The sequence below is a fragment of the Strix uralensis genome, chromosome Z (genome assembly GCF_047716275.1).
Source record: "Strix uralensis isolate ZFMK-TIS-50842 chromosome Z, bStrUra1, whole genome shotgun sequence".
In the NCBI taxonomy this organism is placed as follows: domain Eukaryota; kingdom Metazoa; phylum Chordata; class Aves; order Strigiformes; family Strigidae; genus Strix; species Strix uralensis.
The window spans coordinates 65,830,116-65,856,778 of NC_134012.1; the positions used below are offsets into that span (position 1 = coordinate 65,830,116).

General features: G+C 42.8%; 2 protein-coding genes across 2 annotated transcripts; both read left to right on the top strand.

Moving 5' to 3' along the window:
• Nucleotides 1-894: 894 nt before the first annotated feature.
• TMEM175 (transmembrane protein 175) lies at nucleotides 895-14,807 on the top strand. Its single transcript, XM_074855805.1, has 10 exons — nucleotides 895-1,082; nucleotides 1,628-1,666; nucleotides 2,775-2,872; nucleotides 4,807-4,858; nucleotides 6,121-6,156; nucleotides 7,363-7,446; nucleotides 8,488-8,652; nucleotides 9,975-10,053; nucleotides 11,791-11,932; nucleotides 12,492-14,807. The coding sequence occupies exons 1-10, from the start codon at nucleotides 924-926 to the stop codon at nucleotides 13,153-13,155; spliced, it is 1,518 nt and encodes a 505-aa protein (XP_074711906.1). The 5' UTR covers nucleotides 895-923; the 3' UTR covers nucleotides 13,156-14,807.
• An 885-nt stretch (nucleotides 14,808-15,692) lies between these two features.
• Nucleotides 15,693-18,125, top strand: ATP5ME (ATP synthase membrane subunit e). Its single transcript, XM_074855842.1, has 4 exons — nucleotides 15,693-15,828; nucleotides 16,013-16,067; nucleotides 16,374-16,472; nucleotides 17,985-18,125. Exons 1-4 carry the CDS (start codon nucleotides 15,793-15,795, stop codon nucleotides 18,008-18,010), a joined length of 216 nt encoding a protein of 71 aa, XP_074711943.1. The 5' UTR covers nucleotides 15,693-15,792; the 3' UTR covers nucleotides 18,011-18,125.
• Nucleotides 18,126-26,663: the final 8,538 nt, after the last annotated feature.

Consider the following 26,663-nt stretch of genomic DNA (forward strand, 5'->3'; position numbering starts at 1 on the left):
AAGTTTTTGGTAAAAAGTGCTGTGGGTGTGCAAGCTTTGTGGAGAAATCCCCTTGCACCCCGGTGCTGGAGTAAAACATACCTGCTTTATAACTCTATTCAAGTTGTGGAGTCTGTTTTCCGTGAATCACTTTGAAGACCCAGATTCTCTTTCAGTTACAGCAAAAGACTTTAAAAAGGCAACTTTTTCTCTGCAATAAAACCACTTTGCAAGAGTGTTTGAATCACTTCCGTTACAGTTTCCACCCAAGTTGTGCTTTAAACCCTATATATTCTAAATAGACTATCATTATGGTATGAACTAAACATGTGAACAGAATGAAAACCTGAACATAAACCAAAAGCCTCCAGCTCACAGCTCCAAAGGACAGAAGGTGGCACATAAAACAAATGCCAAATGGTTTAAAGTGATGGGACAAGGTTGGTTAGGCTGGTAAAAAAACAAACCAAAACAAAAAACAGTGCAAAAAAAAGTTACTGCGGAATTCAGATACAGATTTTAAAATATGAGTTATAAAAAAACCTGAGAATCTTCAGAAACTACAACCTCTGGTAAGTGTAATCTTTGGTGTATATTACACGAGCTGTAAAGAGCTTTGGTGGTGTGTAACTCATCATTTATAACACTGTTTCTCCCCGCAGGGCCCACCAACTCAAGTCACCTGTTATCAGCCATCAATGTTAAGATTTCAAGACACCACACAGACATCCCCAGACGTAAGGAAAATCTCCCTCAGTTCATACGTATTTAACTATTTCCAACAGCAGCACGAGCTGTCCCCGGAAGCGCAGCTCCATCGCCCTGCACTAGGGCTCCCTCAGGAAGAGGCCTGCGGCTCCCGCCTCACCGAGGGCCGCGGGAGGGGCAGCGCTGCTCCCGCCCCGCCCAACAGCCGCCGCTGCGAGCGGAGCGCAGGGGGGGCCATGTCGACTCCACGGGCCGCGGCGCCGGACCTCGGTGGCGGGGCGGCGGAGCCCGAGCCGGTCTCGGTGCGCGGCAGGGAGCTGGGGAGCAGCACGCAGCCGTCGCACCGGCTGCTGGCCTACAGCGATGCACTGCTCTCCGTCATCGCCACGGTGATGGTGAGCGCCCGGCCCAGCCGTGCCGTGGGGCCTGCCCGACGCGGAACCGGGGCCGGCGGCGGCGGAGTGGCGGGGCTCAGGGCGGGCTGGCGCCGCGGGGAGGCCTGGCAGGGCGGCCAGGCCCGGGGCCCGCCGTTGGACACCGAGCACCCGCAGCTTGTCCGGGGCTCCCCGGGTTGTGCCCATGCCCGTGCCCTGTCCGTGGGCTTGTGGGCCCGGCGCTTTCCGGGAGCTGTGGTCGCCTGTTTCGCCCCAGCCCCGTTCCCGCAGCGCTACCGCGAGATGTCGGCGCCGGTCCCGGAGCCTGGAAGCCGTGTGCTGGCCAGTGCGACCGGCCATCCCCGGGTCGCAATAAACGGTCGCGGTGGGGAGGTGACAGCGTTGTACCGCTGTGGCTGAAAAGTGATTCTGTCTTCCCGAACTGCAGGCTGTTAGTAGCTACGTGATACAGGAATATTTGCAGGCACCTGAAGTTTTTTTGAATTTTAATAAATCTCTGAATGAGGAAAAAAATGCCATGTACTAATAAGGTTTTGTTCTTTCAGATTTTGCCTGTGGCTCACACAAAAATACATCCTGATCAGGTATCATATGTCTTTTGATTGGTTGTTTCTTGTGTCTTTGCAAGTATGTGTAATATCTTAATTTAGCACCTCACTTTATTTCAAGTTCCAGACTTTCAAAAAGCCCAAGCCATTAAGTAACATTAAAGACAATATACATTTCCCCTAGGGGGAGGAGCTGTTGAATTTGGCTGAAAAACTTAGTTGAAGATCTGTGTAATCTGCAAAAGTTGTGATATAAAGTCTGAATGAGGTGTATATTGGCCATAGATTTTATCGAGTTACTTTTGTGTGGAAAATAAATTGCCAGCCTGACCAAAACATCTTTCAGAAAGCATCTGCTCTTTTTGCTAAATACATCATCACTTAGAGGAGTCACTTACATAGTGCAAGCTGAATGCTGGTTTTAAAATCAGGTTAATAATAAATGTAATAAGAATAAACAAAGGTGGAAAAAGAAGACTACAGAAAATAAACTAATCCTGAAAGAAACAGGAATACTAGGAAACAATTTAATTATTTGAGAAAGTTTACAGGGTTTATTTAATTAATATTTATTTTTCTGTTCTTAAAAACAGTCCTAGATGCAAATATTTTGTCTCATTTAGTTTAGGAAACTCAAGTGTGATCCATAGTGTGGCAAATACGCCACATGAATCTATTTAAGCCATTGTGGTGGTACATGCAAAATTTGCTGTGGTTAAGCCCTCCCCTTCCTCACTGTTAACAATCACCACGTGAAAACCTGTATGATGCTTCTACTCCAGAAGTCAGTGCTAAGAAAATAAAAGGCATTTTGTGGCCAGCTCTCCTCTGAGATACATTATCACAGTAACTGATGAGAGAGTGCATAAATGAAAGGCAAGATGAACAGAGCGTTGGGAAGACCTTTTACAGATTGAAGAGATGTGTTAGTACATCGTATGCCAGTGACTACACATGTTAGCATACTTACAAGTGTTTAATAAACCAGTTCCTCTGCATGGTAGTAAAAAAGGTTGTTGGAAGAGAACTGGATTCTTGGCAGGCATTTTTAAAAAATGTGTTACATGGCTGCATGTCCTTCTTCATTTGCAGATATTGCTAATAATTTCACAATGTAACATTTAACTTTGGGTGTTACTTTCAGAAACTAGGTGAAAGTGTTCAGCAACTTCTTCTAGCAAAAATTGCGGTCTACTTGATGACCTTCTTAATAGTCACAGTGGCATGGGCAGCTCATGTAAGGTAGGAGCACAGCGTTTAACTTCAAAGTTAAAGACTGTTTAAAAGGACAGGAGGTAACCATGTGTCTGATACACTTCTGTCTTGCTGATACATTTCTAATTGTCTTTTGTTGAACAATATAAAAAAATTAATTGTAAAGAAATGCTACCCTAAGCAGTGAATAACTACTCTTGCACCATTGACACAGTGATGCAGAGAAGAACAAGCAATATAAATTACTCTTCATTTTATATCATTGTAGATGGAATTAAATTTCTACTTATGCTGAGAAAGCATGACTTTGTAACTTGTATGCTACACAAATAGAGGAACTGATACAGTACAGCTGGACTAAAACTTGTCTCTCTCAGTGCTCAACAGTGCCTCTCACAAAATCGATTGTAATGTTGCAGATGCTGCATTTTACAGAGCTCTGGACACTACCATCTGCCCATGTCTTGGTAGTTAAAAAGAAATTGATGTGCAGGTATCATACTAGAATCAGGGCAGTTTTTGTTTGAATTTTGAAATTTATAAATGTTACTGTATTCTTTCCCTGGGTAAGTGGATTGACTGCATCCTAATAGACGTGTGCAACCCGTAATTCAACAGTCAACATCAGTGCTTTTATCACATTGCTTTTCTTTGCTTGAATAAGTAAACGCAGAGGCATAGTCTTTGAATAGTTTAGGGTTTTGTGGAGGGTGATTAGTTCTACTGATTATAAGGGACACTTCTGTGGACCGGTGATTTCATTAAAAACGTGTGGGGCAGTTTGGAAGAAAAGTTTATATTCTTTGCGTAGTAATAACTATGCTGTATCTTCAGGAGAAATGATTTTAAGCCTTAAAATTCTGAAAATACTCTGGCCTTAACAGCATGAACTTGCCTCTGTTCTCCCAAGAAGAACTCAGGAAAAAATCAAAATAATAGCTCTTCACGATGGCATATGAGACAAAAATCTGAGACTCTATGGATTCTGAACATCTGGATCTGCTCTGGAAGATCTGTGCAGTGGTACTGCAGGGCTCAGATCCCTACACAACACTGCTTCATCTGACAAGCTCAAAGTCAGTCTGGTGCCTGTATTTTTATTTTGGCATCAGACTATCAGATGGACTTGTTCAAGTTCTTGAGTGAGCAGTGAACAGTGCCTGCTGGTGAAAGTCTGCCTTTGTTCATGCTTCATAAGCATCTGCTTGAGCAGTGAGCACAAGCTGTCAGTCTCCTGTTAGTTCTGGGCGTGCATGTGTTCAAGTAAGTAGGTGATTAATTGACAGCTAATGATAGTTGTCCTGTGGTTCCCAAGCCTTGTGCAGTTCACTAGCAGTTTGCTGGCTGTCCTGTCCCGGAACAAAGTAGCTGTTGGGAGGAAGCAAACCAGAAACCTGCCCTGTGATTTGGCTGCATTTTGTCTTACAGTGAAACGGCAAGTGCTCCAGAGAATCATCAGCTCCTACTCCCAAATCACCCCTGTATCTTTTTTTCTGAGGATTGGTATCCATTTGTAGCTCACTGCCTTGTTACATTTCTGGTATGTGACTCGATGGGTCAGAACTGACATCTGGATCACTTCTTCATGGATGAATTGGCTGTTAACGATGGTGACATTTACTTTAAATACATAATTTCAGGCGTAGAGGAAAGATAAAGTTGAGGGGGGAAGCCAGTTTGCTGCATCATATGCCACTTGTCCTTCAAATAGAAATGAGGTGCTTAATAACTGCTCCATGATTGAACGTGACTGTTTGTATCTTGCTTTTCAAATTTTTCTAACAAATTACTGCCATATTTGAGCTAATGAGTTTTGGTAGCACCTGGACAACTAGTATGAATTATGAAGCAAAGGAGATGAGGTTTCTTTACAATATCATAACTGTACAAGTTGTATACAGTGTTGTAAAACATATTTTTGATAGTTAGCTTGTTCATGATATCTTGCCTTGCCTTGACAGGTTGTTTCAGGTGATAGAGCATATAGATGATGTCCTGGCTCTTCTAAATCTGGTGAGTCTTGTCAGACATGTTGGGTGTTTTAGCTAGCAAGTACAGGTCACTTTTTCTTAAGTCTGTATGTGTATATCCAAAAGTTTCTAATTTAAATAGCATAACTGCCAAATTTCCAAGTCAGGAAGATACAGAGAATTTGAATTCATCCTTGCCAAAGTGGCTGATTGATAACTAGCTTGCTTTTAACTTCCACATGTTTTACTATAAGCTAAAAGCAGCTCTGCAACAGGTTAGTTTGAAGTTCATCTGAGGGAACTGAAGAGGTACTTACGGCAAAAGCTTTTGACCCTGTTCATCTGTGTCCAGCTGAAGTATCTGTTCTCCAGGCTTAAGCAAATGAAATGCTGTGTCTCTTGTGGCAAAAAATCTTAGTGGTAGGTTTGAATTACAGTAATGTTTCAGTCATTTCTCTGTTTAAGTTGCTTAGAAATTAATTCTGAAGCTTATTTCGAACAGAGGATTATATGATCTTTCAAAAACTACCACTGAGACAGCAATCTCTGAATCAGTGTTTTGAGCTTTAGACTTGCTTAAATTTTATCTCTTAAAAATTCTTCATTTTATTTGAGTATGTTTTTTAACAAGTCACCCTGTAATGTCTTCGTTACTAGTAGTTGTAATGGGATGCTACAATAGTGAACGTATTCTTACTTTCAGCTAGAACTTTGTATTTTTCTACATTGTTTAAAAGTCTGTTCTCTGACAGTGTTCAGCCACACAGTTAATTAAGTTTTGTTAATAAAAAAATAGAGTTTAAACTCTGTGAGATAAGACTACAGGAAATTACGTTAGAGGACTAGCTTAAGGCATGGAATTCTTAAAAGCAATGAATTGCTTTGTGCTTGAGGTTTTGTTTTTTTTTTTAATTTAGCTTTTTTATATATGAAATATTTGTGATCAGAGATTAATATTTTTGACCAATCAGAAACACCTCTTTAGGAGATGTGGTACTTTTGGCATTGCTACTTTAGAAAGAAGTCTGTTAAGAACGTAGCAAAACTTTTACCTGTGGTATTGATAACAAAACTAGTATTTTCTAAAATAAGCCTGTACAGTTTGGATAGCAAACAGGGAAGATGTGTACAGAACCGACCATTTGTTAACAGTCAAAGCTCAGCAACTTCAGAAATATGGTTTTCTTCATGACACAGCACAAGCATTTGATCTGTTTGTGTTGCATTCTCTGGACATATTTTTAATGAGGGAATTGCTTGCTTTGTATTTTACCTGGGGTTTCAGTACGCTTTTTTCTTTTCTAGGCTTGTATGATGATCATAACTTTCTTGCCATACACAGTAAGTACTTTTCTAACATTTGGCATATGTTTAAATTACAGGGGTTTTTTCTTTGTTTATTTGGAAACCAAAGTATTCAGAAACCCGGGAAAGTGTTACTATAGTATAAACCCTGAATCCACTGTAATAATTTATTATTATTATCCATTGTTTAAAATTCATGAGGACATGTTATAACCTTCAATTACTGCATGTTATAGACCTGGCAGAAAACGGGTATTCTAGAAGAAAAATGGTAATAATGGAAAGTAGTAGTTTCCCATGATTTCTTTTTAAAAAGTAGCTGTATTGAAATATGTCAAAGCTGTGTGATGAGAATTTTGCATTTTGTAAGGGAACTAAACCTGTGTTTCAAACTCCTCTTTAGTTGACAGAACCTTTTCCAGACAGAATCCAGACAGTTTTTGGTATCACTTTTGACTTATTCAGCAAGGTGAATTCTGGAAGATTTTTTAAATCTTCAAATTTAATGTTCTGCACAATTTCTGGTCAGATGACCTTTAGACCTAGCAAGAATATTTGCAACTGAACACTGTATTAGCAGAATAAAACAGTTGCTTAAAATGCATCTTGACTTTTTTTGTATGTATAGAACAGATTTATATGTCAGGCACCAGTTTCTCTGTGGATATATCTGTGTTACATATTAGTCTGCAAAGAATAAGGCTGTGGTCAGTAAAACAATCTTTATCAGCAAGAGCATATACTTTTTATGTTGCCTTGAAGCTGAAATAGTTTTTGGAAGGTTGTCAGTTACCCTAATACTACTCCCTGCTTTTTTTTTCCCCCCTAATGAAGCTGCAGAAATTAATACAACAAGGAGTCATGGAGGTAGAAAAATTAAAAGATTCAAAAAGGTATCCTAATATAAAGAATTTTCACAGCTATGAACATCTTGTCCACTGAAAATACTGTTAAACTTCATGCTGAGCTACCAGCCAGTCTGTAGTTATTATGGAGGCATAGTGTCAGAGAGGTTAAGGTTTTGTGGTATCAACGTGAGAGCAGAGCCATCTCTCTAGATGCCTTTTGTTGGGATGCCTGCATGTATTTGTGGCTAGAAATTGCATTTAGTGGAATTATGTTGAAATGCAAAGTATTATTTAGCTTTTTGAATTTCAGTATTGAATGAAGAGTGCTTCCATTTCTCTACTGTTATTCCTACATTACTTCTTAAATATTTGATCTAGTTGCATTTTTTTCTAGTTTTCCTTAATGGCCTCCTTCCCAGAGGTACCTTTTGGCATTTTCCTGTTCAGTGTCTGTGCTGTTGTCATTGGCCTTATACAGGTATTGGAGCTCTCCATTTACATTTTCACTTTTAAATAGATTTTCTTGGGTAGAGCTAAAATTGTATTTCTTAACTATGGGTATAAATTGCTAAATATCTTTTTTGTTTGTATAGATCCTTTTTCAAAGTTCTGCCTGTTGTGATAATATAGTATCTGTATATGAGATGAAAGTTTGTATTGCCACTGTCCTGTGAAGCTGATATATGCAACAAAATCAGCTGATCATAAAGTCCACAGACTAGTAGTTCCCTTCCTACTCATTAAAAATGCTTTGGAGAAATAGCAATTGACTTTTCCTGCTGAGGTTCTTACTGAGCCATGCAGCGATGCCAGAGTGAACATGGGCTTTCGGCCTCGGTCCAATGGCACTGGTTTTCTCCTGGTGTAGTGCCTTGTCGCTTTCTGTTCCTTATTGTGGAGGTCTTCATTCCTCTTCATATATGATCCATGGTCATGACAAGCTCTGCAGAGAAGACTAAAATCTTGACATGCAGTGTATTATGAAATCTCAGAGCTTCTAGGACCAGCCCTCCATGTGTGTGGTGGTTTAGGTCCTGCCGGGGTCCGAGACCACGCAGCCTCTGCCCCTCCCCCACAAAGGGAGTGAAATACAAAGCCCCGGGGCTGAGATAAGGAGAGGTTTAATACAACAGTGCAACAGCAACAAAACAAACAACAACAATAACAATAACAGTAATAACAATGAACAGAGCAAGATATGTACCGATACAGCAGTGAGAGAGAGAGATCGCAAAACACCCGTGTTCACTGATTCTCCCAGCGTTCACTGATTCTCCCGCTGCTGCACTCCTATGCTTGGCGCCTGGAGGTGACGTCAGCATGGTATTGAATAACCCAGCTAGAGCTTCCCCCCACTGCTGGGGAAACTTAACCCTATCCTAGCTAAACCAGGACAATGTGGGAGTGAAGAATAAAGATGAAAGTGTTTTGCAATTTGTTCACTTATAGTTTTACAGGTTTGTATTTGAAAAGCTGCATATACTTCTATGTAATAACTGCAGTAATGCTCTTCTTGCAGGCTGTGATAGTAGCATATGGATTCTATCACCCACACTTACTGAATCAACAGATACAGGTGTCTGAAAATCAGAATTTCTATAAACGTCATATCTTAAAAATTATCCTAAGAGGACCAGCTTTATGCTTTTTAGCAGCCATCTTTTCTTTTTTCTTTATTCCTTTGGTAAGTTCTCCCAGTTAACTGAAAACTTTGACGCAGCAGTTTGTATTAGTTGTGTTTAGGACTGTGTGTTAAAATAATGCTGTCCATGTTAAATACGCAAATTTTCTTAATTGCCAGTTCTGTGGTGGTGTAATCATGGATGCTATTTTGCATTGAATGTGTTCAATTCACAGTTATCAGTCTGTAATTTGATCCATGAGTTTGGATAGTTTTGAAAGAATATTTTGCTACAATATTTGCTTTACCTGCTCTGCCTGATTTTCTTTTTTAATGTTTCTTTTAATTAGAAGCAGGTCTTCTAAACTGTAACTTAGCATCTTGCTCATCATAAGTAGGTGAGATAATGTGGAAGGTTACATGTAATAAGCATCCCATTGCACAAACTGAAGACAAGTGAATATAATTGCTGCACTAACTCAGGGTGTAAGAGCAAATAGAATAAGCAAGATCAGTGGGCCAACCTGTATCTCAAAACAAATGTTTTTTGCTAAGGCCTGCTCTTACACAGCCTTTTTCTCTGCCATCTTTATTAAATGACAGTGAGTTGCTCCTACTTATTAATAGCTTTAATCTTTCTCAGAACCCCTGCTTGGAAATGAAATCTAGTTTTTGGGTGTATCCTGAGCTTCCTTTCCTCTGTCTTGTTTTAGGTAAAGGTGGATTTAACTGAATTTTGAGAAAGATTCCATGTGAATTAGCAGTGTTTAAATAATCCCCAAATTTGGGAGGAATCAGGTTGTTGTTGATAAAAGGGACAGTTATGAGTCCAAATGTGAAAAGGCCTAATTTTAACTGGAAGTATGTTTTCCTCTTACACCCTTACTTCCCTCTCTTTCTCCTCTTGTTCACTAGTGTATTTTCTTTTAATATTAATAACGATGAAATTAGTCTCAAAGTTGCTCTTGTCCTTAGACCTGTGCAAAAGCCTGTGAACCACTTATGACCCCCTGAGGGGTCTTTGGGACACAAGCAGTAGAATCAGAACAACAGAAGTGCTCAAGTTGGAAGGGACCCATAGGGATCATGTGGGACAGTTCTTGATCTTCCAAAGAAATCATTACTGCATTTTTGTTAGCAGAATTATTTCCCTTTGTTTTTTAGCATGCTTTATTACTGGTACTAAATTAGCTATCAAAAAGCAGTATTAGGTTGCACGTGCAGTGTTCAGGAGGTGCATGTGCATTTCAGGTGAGCCTTTTCCATGTCATAAAGTCAAGATTTGTTTTTCTCAATGTGATTATACCTGAAGATTGATAGTAACTTGGAAGGTAATTTATATTTTGGTAACTAAATTTAAACTGTGTTCCTTTTCCTCTCCGTAGTCTTATGTACTACTTGGGCTCGTAATCATTTTTCCACATCTCACTCGATTTGTTACATGGTGTAAAACCAAGATTGTTGGTGAGTAACAATATTCACAGGACTATGTTCAGATACGTTACCAGGTTTTCAACATGTTGTCCAAAAGCCTTGAATGAAGTAGTTTTAGTTCTACTTCCATTTCATTATGTCTTGGAACATAGTGATTTTGGGTTTTTTTGTTGTGCTTCTAAACAGTTTTGCACTTGCTCCCTGGTTTCCCTTAATTTGTGACTAGATTTGTGTAACATACAACCCATTCGAAGATAATTTCTGAGTGCAAAACCTCTCTGGTTTGTCCTGAACATGCATGTGCATCCTGACACACAGAAGTACATGAATGATGGATGCAGGCCTTCTATCCCTTTTCCCTCCTAAAAAAGGGAGCGTGGGGATTGAAGAATATAGGAAGCAAGGTCTATGCCTGTATCACTTTCTTCCCAGCAATACTGTGTGGTCCCACATTTTCAAACTGGCAAGCAGAGCACCTATAAATTGAACTTTTCCAGTTTAGAGTGTTAGATCTCATTAATCTAACTACTGTGGTCTAAAGATATCCCTTTGCACTTCGTTTAAGTCAGCCTAAATCCATGCTTCCTTCCCTCATGCTCCTTGCCTATGTTCTTTATGCCCTCCTTGTGTCAGCATTAACAATTGCACAACCACACCAAAAGCCAGAGCTGCTCTTAAACTCTGCTGAGAAGGAGGTTGCCAGTGCCAAAATAAAGGAGAAGGTGGTATCATGCAACCTACTCAGCCAAAACATGGAGAGCAATATAAACTGACCACAAAAACACTGAACAGATCATGTCTTTGGAACTGGCACTCCTGAGGTGAGTCACAAGAATAACACCTTTGTGCTTCTGCTGCTGCTGTTCAGCCTAGTACAAGTCCATCTGGGTACACTGCAAATGGGAACATACTTTTGACTCCCCCATGTGGTAGCAATAATAGACCGGGAGGCAGAAATGCTCTGAAATGGCTAAAGCCACACTGTCAGAGCCAGAGAATAAACATACAAATATTGCCTGTGTCTGTTGCAACAGCGGCACTGCAATTTGCAGTCAGGTCATGTCTGTGTATGTCTCCCCCCATCAGATGGCTGACATAAATTACTGCTCTATTGACTGAGTTGTGATTACACTTGCTTTTCATTCAGTTCCTCTCCTTAACTTTGTCTGAAAGCTGTAAGCTTTTTCTTCATCCAGTCTATACTCCTGAAGTGGTGCAGCTTGGCTAGCTGGGCAGTTCAGAGCCCAGTCGTTAGGGATGTGTTTGACATTTCCTATAAAAGCTCCAGAGCCCTACCTTTTGACCAGAGACTAGATTTATTTTAAAGTAGACCATTTGATGTCCCAGTGTAGCCCAGTGATTTTTTTCTCCCATGCAGTATAAGTTCTCCACACTGCCTTAGAGGACCTACTGTTAGGGTTTCCTGAGGCACAGCATCTGATTTGTTTAGCTCAAATGTTTTGTTCAATTACAGCTTTGAGTCATTATTCACTTGGTGGAAATAGTCTCCCATACAGTTTAAAGGACAGTGCTTTTTTGTCCCTGAAGCACTTGTTGTCCTGAAAACAACATGAACTTCAGAGAGAGGCACAGCTGCCAAAAAAAGTGGAGTGACTACCTGTGTGAATGAACAGCACCCTTCTTTCTACAGATAGATTTGGCAGGTGGGGAGAAAGAGAAAGGGAGGTCACAGTAGGTTGTTTAACTACCTTGTTTTATACTATGTGATTTTGCCTTTCTGTAGTAAGCATCTGGATTTGTTTCCAGGTCAGAGAGATGAAGAGGAGGAACACCATAGCTTAGAAACCTTTACTTTTTACCTCAGTGAGCCTCTGAGTAAGGAACGGGTAGAAGCATTCAGTGATGGAGTCTATGCTATTGTAGCAACCCTGCTCATTTTGGATATATGGTAAGGCTTTGTGTTGCCACTTACACTTTGTGTTGTTAATTATAATATTAACTTTTGTCTATATGTAATATTTGAGGAAATAAAATTAACCAAACATTGTCTTTGACTTCTAAAACCTGTAGTGGTTACTTTAAGTATGATTTTCTGGAAAGATACAGAACACAAACAAAAGATAGTTCTAATGCTCACGTTTCAGTAGTAGTGATCATCAGTCTATTTAATGCATGTTGGGGTGGGGAATCTTGAAGAACAAAGCTTCCTTTTGGCTTAGTCATGTTTTCAGACAAAAGGCTTTTATCAACAAAAGCTGTTTAGTCACTGTGTCAACTTTATTACATTAACCTAAAGGAATGCAAACCTACCTTCAGATCTCCTTTCAGATCTAATTTATTTGCAGAGCCTTTATTTGAAATGCTGGTTTTAGTTACAAATTAGAGAACTACAGAATGGATGTCTGTTGTTCCCTGCTTGCTCAGAGTAAAGCAACATAGTTCAGTGTTGTTCCAGGTGTGGTTTTATAACAGTAATATGCAAAACAAAGTAAGTTTTCTCTCCGCAGTGAAGACAATGTCCCTGATCCCAGAGAAGTTGAGGAGAAGTTCCATGGCAGCCTTCTTGAAGCTTTAAGTGAATATGGGCCAAATTACCTTGCCTACTTTGGCTCATTTGTAACAATTGGTCTCTTGTGGTTTGTCCATCACTCACTTTTCCTTTATGTAACAAAAGCTACACGATTAATGGGACTGCTTAACATACTTTCATTGGCTTTCATTGGTGGGCTTCCACTAGCTTACCAGCTGACCAGTGAATTTGCAGAGAAGTCTCACAATGAAATAGAAGCCATTCAGATCAGCTGTGTTATCACTTTCTTTGCCAGCATATTCCAGTTTGCAATATGGACTACAGCCCTCCTCCATGAAAGGGAAACTTTGCAGCCTTTTGCTGGATATGGTGGCAAGGAGCATGCCTTCATGTTTGCCAAGTTGGCTCTCTACCCTTGTGTAAGCCTTGGGGCCTTCTTTCTAACATGCTTGTTAAGTGAATTTAGCACAGCAATTTTCCATGTTATGCAGATTGTAATCCCATTTGCTTTTCTCGCCTTGCGCATTTTTGTTAGAATTTCTTCAACTGTCATAAAGTCCGTGATGTCTCTATCCAGATGGAAGGTTGTATTGTTAGAAGAAGAGGAGGCATGTTTGTCTCCTACTGAAACACTGTCCTAAATTTCCACGTAGTGCATGTGAAGTTGTAACATTAACTTCAGTTCTTCTAACACGTTTTCTTAATGTGTGGATTATATTGATCTAAACTAAAGCCTGCATTGGCCATAACTGGGACATATTTAAGTTTTAGCTGATCATGCTTGAGACCCTGTCTCCAAAACCTGTAATTGAAAAAAAGTGGTAAATAGGGGATACAAGGAAAAGCATGTTCCCCTTCCTTTAGAGTTATATTTTGGAAAAAGTGCTGCTTGACATGTAACTGTAGTGATGATCAATCAAGAAGTGCACAAACAGATGCACAGTAAAATGCCCTTTTTTCCGACATATGGGAGTCATTATGGCAGCCAAACACAGGTATAGAAGCTGGCTGTGCTACTGTAAGATAGGGTTTGGAAGATATGGAGACCCGGATTTCTGGATGGCCCCTCATGGTAGAACGTTTGTGCATACAGGTTGCTGGTCCCCCTCTTTTTTTTTTCTAATGGTTACAACATCTCTTCTGCATAGTCACAAACTTGTGATAGCATTTTGAAAACTGCTTGTCTTTGAGGGGCTCTGAGCATAAGTTTAGATGGGAGTTGCAATTGTGACCCATGTGCAGTTTTCCAGGCTACCTGAACACAAGTTCTTCAGGCATATCTGTTCTTCTAAAAAAGGATGTATTTAACAAATGAGTATTCATGTGGTTATGTACCCAAGGTTTGAACTAGCTTTGATATCTCCCATGGAAGATATTCAAAGAGCTGTGGGACTAGAGGTAAATTTGGTTTCAGTTCTGAAGCAGCTGCTCATCTGAAATGGAAAGTTTGGATTTCTCAGGCTTTCTGTGTATGTTTTCATGCCTGTTGAAAGGAACATCCTTCTGTTATTCTGAAGGCATGATGTCATATTTAGAAAGAGTGTCAGACTTTCTTGCCATATGTAAGAGTTCCCCATCAGGTAAGGGAGTTGAGTTTTTCCCTAATTAGAGGCTAACTAAGGGATCCCACAGATTCTGAGTCTTGGTGCAACAGTAAAAGAAACTAACCCTGTAGAAGTTCCAGTCCATGGCATGCTGAATTTTTTACACTTACGTGCAGTTTCGTAAGCTTTATGCTTATTAAACTTATCAAACATTACCCTGCAGATTGCTGTACAGTGAGCAAAGTCATCTAGTCTCTGGCTCACCTGGCAGACTTCACATTTCTTTTTGGCAGAGCCTTTAGTTTGTATCTTGAACTGTCTTAGTGCCTGGTAACTTTAATGCCATATTTAAAGGCACTTGAGGGATTTTGTTGTTCCTCCTAAAAAAATTAAAAAATACTGTGGCAAAGTATGCATGGACTAATTGTTAGTGAAAACAAATTCCGATACCTTGTTTCAGTTGTGATCAGTCTTGAAAGCACTTGTGCTTTCAGTTTGAAGCACTGTTGTACCGATATGAAATTGTATTACATACTTGTGAAAGAGTATGTTCAGGTATTCAGAGGGTTTTATACCTGGTTGAGGTTAAATGACTTGCAGTAGGATTCTGCATTGTATTGTGTATTACAGGGTTTTTCTGATATTTAATAAAAGCACTTTTGGTTCTATATGGTTTTGTTTCTAATGTGCAGCAGGCACATAATAAGCAGTGAATATGTGTATTTGTAATAAATCAGTGAAAAAACAAAGCTTCAAGCCCTTTATTTCTTCTCTGCAGGTGAAACTTAAATCTGATGTCTGCAATTAAAGTGATGTTGGACATCTCTTTTTTTTTTTTTCTTCAAAATCATCAAGGTCCCTTCCAACCTCAACCATTCTGTGATTTTGTGTGAAACACCCAAAAGCTTTTAAGGTGGTATAAAAAAATGTTGATTCTTCTTCCATTGGTACTTGAACAAAATGAGACCTGCAAGGATTTGCAAATGATGGCACTAATGAGCAGGCAGCTAAGATTCAGATTCCTTAATTTTGTGAGAGAATAGGAAACATAATCCAGATTTCTAGTTGCCCGGCACATAACAACATGATTTTGTTAAGGTTCAAGAACCAAGCACAGAATTGTATTTTGTAGGCTTTGCTAACGTGTCCTTTGCCCTCTGGATCAAACATAGAAAGTGTTGTTAATGCAGTTTCTCTGCGATCAGTGCTTGCAGAAAGCACTGTGTCCGCAGGGCACAAGTAGTGACATGCCCACCCAGGCCTAGTGCCCGCTACTCCCCGCAACTGGGGAGACAGCTGCCAGACGGGCTGATGCGCAGCTCCGCTCCTCCCAGTCCTCCCTCCCCGTGGCGGTAGGAGAGGATGACAACACTGAAGGCTCACAATGTCATTCCCGTAGGCTGCCGGGCATCTCTCAGGCGGAGAGGAGAAACCCCTGTCCGCTCCTTCCCGCCGCGGTGGCCGAGGGACGGGCCGCGGGGACGGGTCCTCCACTTTCTGTCACGGGGGAATGAGCACGGTCCATTTTGTGACGTGACGGCGCCTCACCCCTGCTTGACATGTGACCAGACAGTGAAACAAAAATATTTTATGATACGCTTGTCCCCGCCCCGCGCTGACAGAGGCCCTGTGCCGCGCAGTTCCGCCCTCGGTGGGCGGAGCTCTGACCTCCTTCCGCCCCACCGCCGCTCTACAGGCGTTACTTCCGGCTACCGCAGAGCCGCCGTCGTCAGGATGATCCCGCCGGTGCAGGTTTCTCCGCTTATCAAGGTGAGGACGGCGGGCGGCTCCCCCGGCGCTGTGCGGGTGCCCCGCTACGCTCCGGAGCGGGGAGGTGGCCGATGGCCTCGATGGGCCGTGGCGAGCGGGCGGGAGGCGCCGAGCCGGGCCTGGCCCGGCCTGTCGGCGCGCGTGAACTGAGCGAAGGGCGCGTCCTTGTCTCTGCCTCCCACAGTTCACCCGGTACTCGGCCCTGTTGGTGGGGATGATCTACGGCAAGAAACGATACGGTGAGTTCGGCGCCCCGGGCGGCCTCTCCTCCTCCCCCGTGCAGTCCGTAAGGTCACCTTGAGGCGGGCCGCGCAGCCACGGGCCCGGCCGCCATTTCCCCCTTCCCCGTCGCAGCGGGAGCTGCCAGGGCCTTGCCCAGGTGACCCTCAGGGACAGGCTCTTACTGGTTTGAAGTCACAGCTTCGTATAAAATACGACTTTGTGACAGTGAAACTGCTTTTTCTTCCTTTTTGAGCGAGCTAGCAGGTGCAGAGCTTTGTGCTGGGTTCTACAAATTGTATTTTAAAGCAAATGTTTAATGGCAGACTACCTAAAGCCTATTGCTGAAGAAGAGAGAAGAATAGAGGCTGAAGAGAAAAAGAAGCGTGAAGAACTTGAGCGGATTGCAAAAGAGCTTGCAGAAGGTTAGTCCCTCAATTTACTTTTTGCATCCCATGTCAAAGTGCACACACTGGCTTGAAGGTGCAGTGCTTTTAGGAGAAATTTAGGCTTACAGACAGTGGGCTGCAAACCCCTGTGGATCCATGGAGCAGCGGTTAGGGTTATGTGAAGGGTAAGTAGTTCTGTTTGACAAGCTTTTCAAAATACAAGCATCAGCAGAGGAGGATTTAAGAACACTTTTGCAACCGAACAGGACTTGTTAAATGGTTATCCGAATTTCCACTGAGAAAACAAACTCCTAAAAGCTGCTGGTTATTCTGTGAGGAATAAGTGGAACTGTATATTAATTGTACTCAGATGTCCCTTATTCAGTTGGGTGCAGGAAGCGTGATCCCTTTTCTCCATGCAATACAGAAATCTCACAAATGTGGCTGATAATCTAAACCAGCTTGTAATTGCAATTTAGATTTTTAAGTGGTGTCACTAGTGTAGTGTTAGAGGTTGGCTGTATTTGTTGTATCTCATGTGAACAGAATATGCTGAAGGTGATCAACTGGGATTAGTACTGCTTCTTTCTCATTCCATTCCACCCTGTAGTATTCCTCCTGCAGCATGCTTTCCCTTGTCCTTAGGATTATTTCTTGTCCCCTGGGTATTTCTAACAGAGGATTCCTCCCCCTGCCTTACAGAGGGGTGTGCTCTCAAGCTTGAATTCACCTAGGTTTTATTAAGTGGACTTACAGTTAAGAACTTTTAACAAATTGGTTAGTCATGCAAGCTGTTCTTGGTGCAGCTACACACTTAGTAACTATTTCCCTGGAAAATAGTGGTATTTGCATTGTCTTAACAAGAATAATGTCGAAGAAAACCCTGTAAAATTAAATTAACTACACACAGAGAATCAAATATGCAAGTTGGTGAATTGTATCTCTTACTAGAGATAAAACTATTTTGCACAGCTGTTTTACCATCTTAAATATAGTCTCTATAGGTCATAGACGAAATAAATGGATCTTTTATGTTTTCTAGTTTAGCTGAAACTTCTTGTATTTTTGGAGACAGAGGCTGTACTATGGTGTTGCTACTCCACCTAATAACGGAATTCTATGATTATTTGTTTTGAACGTTTATCTAAGTGGCACACAGATAACTGATCTCCTTTCCCAACAGTGGTTTTGGTATGTTTTTTCAGTTAGAAAGGTAATTGTTAAAACTTCATTCAGTGCAGTTGTTGAAGATTGTTCTTTAACGATGGATAACTGGATGTATCTGTAATGATAGCACTTTCTGGGCTTATTTGAATTGTCAGTTCAGAAAACTGTTATTTACTAATGAGTAAGCCTGAAAAGTGCCTTTAGCCCAAAGCAATGACATACACTTTGGTTGAATAAGTAAAAGCAGGAATCATAAAAACTGGCTAGAAGGAAATAGCATACTTAAAGGTAGCCTTTGATCCCACTAATGCTTTGTGTATTTTAGTACTGCATGAGAGTGACTAGTAGTCCTAACTGTGTTTTTGCTTCCTTCCCTCCTAGCAAGTGAAGAGTCCATACTGAAATGAACAAAAGATTGGATCATAATTTCACACATGGAAATACATGGCTAGGCTCTGAACAGTTCAGTGGTTGGTGGACTCTGTATGCTATTCTATCAATAAAGTACTTTGAAAATTTCAGTTGATATTTATTGAGAGAATTGCAGAGAAAAGCAGCAGAAGTACTTACAGAATGTGACAGGAAGCATTTATCACAAGCTGGCCATTGCTGCAGCTGAAACACCCCATTGTACTCCTCCAGCAACAGCCACTCACTACACCTGTTTTGCATAGGTAATGATCAGAAAATAGATACAATTTAATATATATGGGCAGGTGGGGGAGGCTGGTGGCACTGGCTGCCTGAACCTGTTTTAAATGTCTTGACCAGTGTGTTGCTGTCACCTTTTTTCAGCTTTGTTACCACAGTGGATTGTTGCACAATTCTTGCATTTGACAATGCAGTCAAATTTGATTGTGACTTGTCAAACCGTGCTGAGATCTGAGGAATTGGTGCTGACTCACTACTCAGATCTTTCTAAACACATACCTCTCCAGATTCAACAGATGGTCAAATGTTGCCCAAAACTAAGAACAAGTTACAGTCAAAGTCTCTTTTATAAGAAGTGACTGACTGCATGTTACTGACATTTAAAAAGTTAGAGGCTTTTAATGTGAAACTAAGTCTGCTTTTAGCATGTGAGCTGCTAAGGCACTTTCCTCAGCTGTACAGACCTCAGATAATAGAATGGTTTGGGTTGGAAGGGACCGTAAAGATCATCTAGTTAAAGATCATCTGCCATGGACAAGGACACCTTCCACTACATCATGTTGCTCAAAGACCTGTCTGACCTGACCTTGAACGTTTCAGGGAGGGGGCAGCCACAACTTCTCTGGGCAACCTGTTCCAGTGTCTCACCACCCTCACAGTGAAGAATTTCTTACTTATATCCAATCTAAATCTACCCTCTTTCAGTTTATAATTGTTACCCCTCATCCTATCACTACCCTCCCTGATAAAGAGTCCCTCCCCATCTTTCCTGTGGCCCACTTTAAGTACTGAAGGCTGCTACAAGGTCTGTCTGAAGGCCCCTCTTCTCTGGGCTGAACAACCCCAACTGTCTCAGCCTGTCCTCATAAAGGAGGTGCTCCAGCCCCTGATCATCTTTGTGGCCTCCTCTGGGCCTGCTTGAGCAGGTCCATGTCATCCTTATGTCAGGGGCTCCAGAGCTGAATGTAGTGTTCCAGGTGAGGTCTGTTATAAGAGTGGAGGGGGAGAATCACCTCTGTCAACCTGCTAGCCATGCTTCTTTTGATGTAGCCCTGATGTTCCAGAAGGTAAAAAGCCTATTCCCGTAGGCTGTGGTGTTGAGTGACTTGTTTTGTGTTGTTTTTCTCACTGTAAATAATACTGGTAACTCTAGGATTTGGGGATCTGGTTTCTTATTTGGACAATGCTAACTTCCTTCTCCTGACTTTGCAGATTAGCTGAAGCAGTGATTTCAGATCTAGGTGATAGTTTGTCATGTTTTATTAAACTAATTGCTTTTAATAAATATACAATCCCTTCTAGATCATGATTTGGAAGAAATAGATCCTTAACTACCAGTGCATGTTCTCAACTAATAAAAGAAAGTCTTACAAAATATAAGGAACTGAAATACAACAAAATTGGATTTGAATTGGAAGTGTAACATATCTGGTAACTGCAGGTATAAGGGCTTAAGATGGGATATTTTCAAGGAGAAAAAGGGAACAGGAAAATTGGCTACATGTTGTCATGATTGGCTTTTTAGTTATTTTTGGCTTGAATGTATACCTCATGGTATTGAAATGATTAGGTGATGGTAATGAAAGTACAGATCTAGACTGTCAATTAGTTTAAAATTCTACTTCTGTAAAACAGAAATAATGCATCATATCCTGACATCTCAGGATAACAGGATGTATTGCATACTTAATATTCTTTCAAAAGCTTCTTATTTTCAGAAGCTGTAAATTTGATGTGAATTACTAGAAAACTACTCTTTGTTTTTAAAGCCCACGTCTCTGGTGCTAGTCTGTAAACTGTCAAATGGTGGTTATGTGAAGTATGTGCTACTGAAAAGCTACTGAAACTCAACGCTTGGGATTCAGCTGTGGTTTGGTGCTTGAGCAAAATGTGGTTATAACAGGATGCTTATTTACTTCAAGCTGAAATACCTTTACTGCAGTTCCATTAAGGGCTGGCTGTAGAGGTAGGTATTGCTTTTATCGTTGAGTTGCTGGAGCTGAACCCTGTTGCTAGAACAGCTGTGGTCTGTTGCTCTCTGGAGGGCTAAATGTGCTCACGTTTACCTATTCCTGCTGTCCCATCTCATTAAAATGTGGAGAGTGCTACAAAGGAGGGAGTTTATTCCCTCCCCTCCTTTTACTTCCACCATTGTGTTTGTTTATGCCAGCACTGATTTTGTACTCACTGAGGGCAGCATGTCTGCTTCCAGCAAAGCTGGGCCTCTCCTTGGTGAGTAAATGCAATGCATTTCACAGAGTAGGGTCCCAGCTCATGCAGTAGGGTAAGAGGTCTCCTCTCATAGAGGACACTTAATGCAGTGGCCACATGCAGCGGTTTCTGCAGCACTAGCTGCGTGGAGTTTTGCTGTCTCGCCTAGCTCTAGGGCCACAAATGACTCGATCTGCTGCCTTTTGCATTATGCCTTCGTTACCCTCCTTCCCCAGTTGTCCTGCATTTGGGGCCCACGTCTGTCTTGTAACCTAGCTGATAAATGCTGGATTGCATTCTAAATGTAAAGGGGATGAGTTCTTCCTTTGAAGCCAAGGATGTCTGTCACATCTGTAGGGATTAGGGTACAAGAATCCTGCACACAGGACGATGCAGAAGTGCCACCTTTTTCATACAGTCCTCAAAACCTGGCTGCAGGCCCGGGCAAGAAACTGTCCTTGTAATATGTCTTACATTGGGATGAATTCCAATGTGGGTGGGGAGTGTGCCACAAGCCTCATTATAGCCATCCCACAGTGACCAAATTACTCTGCCACCCCATTCTGGCCAGTCAATAGATGATTATCAGATTTGAGCAAAAAAAAGCCAATGCTAGGCAGCTGTAGTAATTTGCAGCAAGACTAAGTTAGTTACAGCGTCACCTAGGAAAGTTAACATTCAAAAGGACTGAAATGGATGAGTAAAATTTTTTTTTTTTTTTAAGAGAAGGCCAAGGGGTGAACTAATTGTTGTCTTCAGCTGAGGGAGATTCTGGGGAAGACAGCCTCATACTCAGAGGTGCACAGGAAAAGGACCGGATGCCGCAGACACAGGTTGCAGCAAGTACAGAGCAAATTCTGACAACATGAGTGGTCAGACTTAACCAGAGTCCAGAGATTCTTTCTTTGATTCTGAGACAGACTTGATTACTCCATTTCATACACGTGACCTATGAACAGGATTCATACAGGTGTTTGGATCCAAGGCTTCGTTTTTTCACTGATAAAATACATGGGAGAGGCAAGCCCATGGAAAGTAAAGGCGTTCAAGTGTGCACAAGCAGTTTTGGAAAACAGTCATCCAAAGGTGCAAAAGGAAAGAGTTTGACTTTGCACCTGTGGCAGACTAAGAGCGCTTATGTGGTCGGGTAGTGCTGCTGAATGGTGGTTTCCTGGGCAGTGTGTGATCAGGCTGCTTGCAGTTGGGGGAATTCAGTCCCAGTCTTTAGCCTCTACAACCCTGAGAAAGCAGATGGAATTGCCTCTACAGGAAGGGAGGAATGTAAGATCAGACTGCAGATACATCTAAAGACTGCTGCAGAAAGGATCGGTGTAACTTCTTTGCCAAGCTGCTAGAAAGAAGAGAAAAAATGGGGTGAACATGTTAAATAAGCCTTTGGTAAGTTATCTGCTGTCACTAAGAAATAAGTAAGGCCAATTCTTGACCACATGAGTGCACACCAAGCCAAATATTTGTCTGCAAACTTGATGAAAATTTTGTTTGTCAATGGATTTCAAGATAAGTGGAGAAAGAGCTGTGTTGTTTGAGCCTGAGGCTACTGCAACCCCCAGCAGCAAGTAACAGCAACCATGAATTATTGAAAGGTGCAGAGGAGAAGGCAGGAAAGACAGACCATCTGACCTCATGTGGTATTACACAAGTGTAAGGTGCCAAGGGATGAAGAAAGCAAGGAGAAGAGGAGGCAGATAACTGTTGAAAGGCAACATTTTCTTCAAGAGAGGTAAAAACTGAAGCAGAAAGTCAAGCAGAGACCACTTGTCTCAGAGTGGCAAGATGAGGAAGGAAGCAATAAGAAAATGCCTTTCCTCTCAAAGGGTATGAGAAAGAAGATCCCCCATGTTTGCTCTGTAGTCTGGAAAACACTGCAACCACCTTCTCCTGGAACTAGGTTTGTCTGACTCCTCAGTGCTCTGCTGCTGCTTGAAAAGAAATTTCTCTCTACTGAATGTTTTTCCTAATCTTCCCCATATCCCACCTTAAGGTTTTGTGGAAGGAGTAGAGTATGAGGTACAGAGAAAAAAGATTTTTCTCTTGCAAGCATTTGTGATAGGTAATGCAAGCCACATTCATTCCGGACAGCAACAAAATCTTCCTCGGATCCAGTACTCTCTGGGCTCTCACAGAGGTTTTCTTACACAGGATCTGGAGCTGCCAGAAGAACAAAGCCCCTCTGCTGAGTGCCATCATGCAGTCCATCTGCCTGGAGGGTGAAGTTGGGATCTGTAACACCATCTGTGGTGTTCAATACCATCTCTTCTTTTGAAGAGCTGAGTGCTCCCCTCCCAGGAGGCTCCCCCTGGGAGGGGAGCAGCACTTCCCAGCCTTAGCTGGAGTCAGACTGTGGCCAGCTGGGAAAAGACAGAGAGCCCTTCTCCCAGATCCATGAGATGTGGCTGAAGACAGGACCATGGTCTCCATTCTCCTTGGCAGTTTTTTCCTCCCTCTCTGCAGGAACTGCCACCCTCACAGCTCTGCCAGCAGCAGAGACCTTGTATGTGCTCCCAACATCTCTGGCAGTGCCAGGTCAGGCACCTCAACTCACCAGAAGCAGCAGCCGGTTAGGCTCCAGTAGAGGGAACAGCTGAAGGGCACCCACATGCTTTTTTGGTATCACAGTAAAGAGCTCCTGTCTTGAGTCAGCTTGTCCCACCCCTTCCATCTGGGACAGCAGATGCTGGCTAAGCTGCAGCATTAAAAATCCCTTGGCAGCTACCCACTAAAGCCAGACCTTTCTCCTGCATGGAGGGAAAATTTACTCTTTGCCTCTGAGCGCCTCTCTGAAAAACCTCCCCTGTCAGTCTCACAGGGATATTAATTTCTCTACCCTCCTGCCCACTGCCTTCAAAACCAAGAATGGAGGTCTGTTGCATTACCTCCTTCAGTGAGGCACTTAAAAAACATGGCCCCTCTTGTCTTCCACTGGACTTGAGAGCTGCATCAAGCCAGAGGTGAAAATACTTCCTTGGGGTATAGGTAAATATGCCAGAAGCAAAGATAAATTACTCTACAGCACTCAACAGGGAGTTGATTGGTCAGGAGACCTCTCCTGAAATTGTGTTACAATTATACCACTTTTCTCTCAGATGTGGGAAAAATCTTTTTCTTGGCCCTTCCCTTCGTGCCAAGTAAGTCTGGGCAGCCAGCTCCCAGCTGCCAAGGGGGAGCACTGTGGGTACAAACCATGCCAAATTTAACTGGCTAATACCTCCAATGGGAAGCAAATTGCAAGTGGTATGGATGCAATGGTGCAACAAGATGTAGAAACATCTAGTAGTAAGGGACTGCTGACCAGAAAGGACAGTGGTCCCAATCTTTCAGCAAATTGGCTATGTGGTTAGATGGTACCATTTTGCAAAAACACAAAAAAAAGTTATTTTCATCCCCTGGTCTGTGTAGTACAAGAAAGTCAGCATTCCTCTCAGACACTCAGTGTGTGTTAGGCAGTGGGAGTGAGAGTCACAGTCAGGGGCAGAAGGGAAGTGGCAGGCTGTCCGGAGCTCAGGGCTGTACATGCTGTGGCTGGACATGACCTGTGTGTCAGACGAGAAGACAGCAGGAGCAGCAGATGAAGCATCTCATCACACTGTCTCCCCAGATGTGGGGAGGGAAGGCGTTCCTTCCACCAGCTGCCCTCTCTGGGGCATTGCATTGTGCCATTAATGCTTTCCTTTGATGAGCCAGCCTGGGAGATGAGGGTTTGGGGCCTGTCCCAAGGTACCATGGATGAGTGAGAAGTGCTACCCTGCACTTTACTGTTGGATAATCTCAGATTGCAGCTGTGTGTTGTCTTGCTGGTCCTTTCCCACCCTGCACCTCCTCTCAGATACACCAGTGCAGACGTGCTGCTTGCCTATGGACCTGCAAGGATCACTTCTGCTTCCTGTCACAGGTCTTTCCCTCAAAGGAGAAGTTACTGATGACTGTCTGGCAGGGATGTAACTTCTTGTGGTAGTGCAATTCTTACCCCTCCCTGCCACTCCCTCTTGGGCTGCTTGGTGCTAGCTGTGATTCCACCCACCTCCCCTGAACTATATATCAATCTGTGGAGATAAGGCACCCCCTTAACGACCCTGGCTCCTGCCCCTCCCAATTGCTCCTGGCACACCTGTGCCTGGGATGCAGTCAGATGGGAACAATAACAGAGTTGCACATTCATCAAGTTCTTGTGCAACTGCTGGAAGGCACCAGAATACTTTGAGCTGGGTGTGAGTAAAAGGTATCTGACAAAAGTCTTGGACCCTATAAATGGCGACCACAAGGGAGACCCTTTGAGCTCTCCTGGATCGCAGCAGGCCTGTGACCAGCATCTCCCCTGAGCTGGGACGCCTCTCAGGTACCCAAACCCTTAAGGTGTCGTCTGCTGCCAGAGCTGACCGAAGGCCAGGGTGAAGTCAACCCGCTCAAGTCTCAATTATGGCCCGTTGAGGAATGCCAAGGCATTGTGAGTATTTACTCTAAATTTGAGAGGAGGGAAATTTTACTTTGAGCTAGCTTCTCTTTCACCCACTCTTTCTCTGCTTACTGGTGTGTGGGTACATACTTTATTCTACTGGATCCGAATACTTTTATCTCTGTGTGTTTGTACGTTTTGTGTTCATTCTACTGGATCCAAATACTTCTGTTTCTGTATGTGTGTTTGTACGTTTTGTGTTTGTGTATGTGCATGTACATATGTATAAATAAAGATACCATGAAGTAAGTTAGTGTGAATCTTGTCATTTTAGAATCTGTAAATAAGTTGCTATTTTTATAACATTTTCTGAATTATTTTGTAAATGATCAATTGCTGTTATTTATTAATAAATCTAAAATACCTGTTAAATCATGACTGTGTTAATATTTTAATCTGCGACACTTGTGTGCAGAAGACAGGCAAGAACTCTGCAGTCCCTGACATTAAGTTGCAGGGAAAAAGTTTTACCTACAGACTGTATACTACCAGAGACAGATACAGTGCAAGGGGAAAGTAAAAGGAACGTTCAATGTCTTGGCTTGCTGTTTCTCTTAATGCCCTCTGATTGCTGCATGTGGCTTCCCACAGCAACATGAAAGGCAGTCAGCTCCAGAGCAGCTAGGACACATGACCTCCAGAAATGGTCCAGCAAAATGGCCATGGGCAGCAGAACTGTGTGCTCTGCCTGGGGTGCCCAAGGTGCCATGAGCAGACAGGGGAGTGGCAGGAGGGAGATGCAGAAGCTGGTGGGGGAGACAGTGGGGAGGCTTGTCCTGTCCCCACCAACACGGCACAGCTTCCTGCTACACACACATGTGAGGTCCCCACTGCAGTGGGGCTCACAGGCTGCCCCAGTACCACTGGTGCACAGGGGAGCCTCAGAGACCGTCCTGCTCCGATGGAATTGGGCCACCCTTGAGAAACAGCCTTCTCCTCCACTGGCACCCCACCCTTCATGTCCGCGGACACCCCTCTGCATGTGTGCATGGTCCCCCTCGGAAATACATGGCAGCACGCCTGTCCCGATGTGGTGCGGTGCGAGGTGCGCTCCCAGGTGTATGCAAGAGGATGGGCCACAGCCACCCACAGCCCAGGGTCCTGCCAGCAGTGCTGGGTGTGCTGGCCAGGCACCCCACACTCCTTGTGTGAGAAGCCTTGCTGGAGCATCCTGTGGCACTCTTGGGCACAGGGGACAGGAAGATTAGCCTCTTGGTTTTATTTCCTGGAAATTTCCTGTTTGAGGACATAAGGAGCTTTTCTCAGCATTTAAGTGTATGGTGGCTTGTGGCGATCTTTAAAAGCCCAGTGCTCATCACTCTGCAATCACAGAATCACAGAATCATTCAGGTTGGAAAAGACCCTTGGGATCATCGAGTCCAACCATCAGCCCTACTCTACAAAGTTCTCCCCTACACCATATCCCCCAACATCTCTTCTAAACGACCCTTAAACACATCCAGGGATGGTGACTCCACAACCTCCCTGGGCAGCCTATTCCACTGTCTGACCACTCTTTCTGTGAAAAATCTTTTCCTAATGTCCAGTCTAAACCTCCCCTGTTGCAGTTTAAAGCCATTCCCTCTTGTTCTATCGCTAATTACCTGTGAGAAGAGACCAGCACCAACCTCTCTACAATGTCCTTTCAGGTAGTTGTAGAGAGTGATGAGGTCTCCCCTCAGCCTTCTCCTCCTCAAACTAAACAGTCCCAGCTCCTTCAATCACTC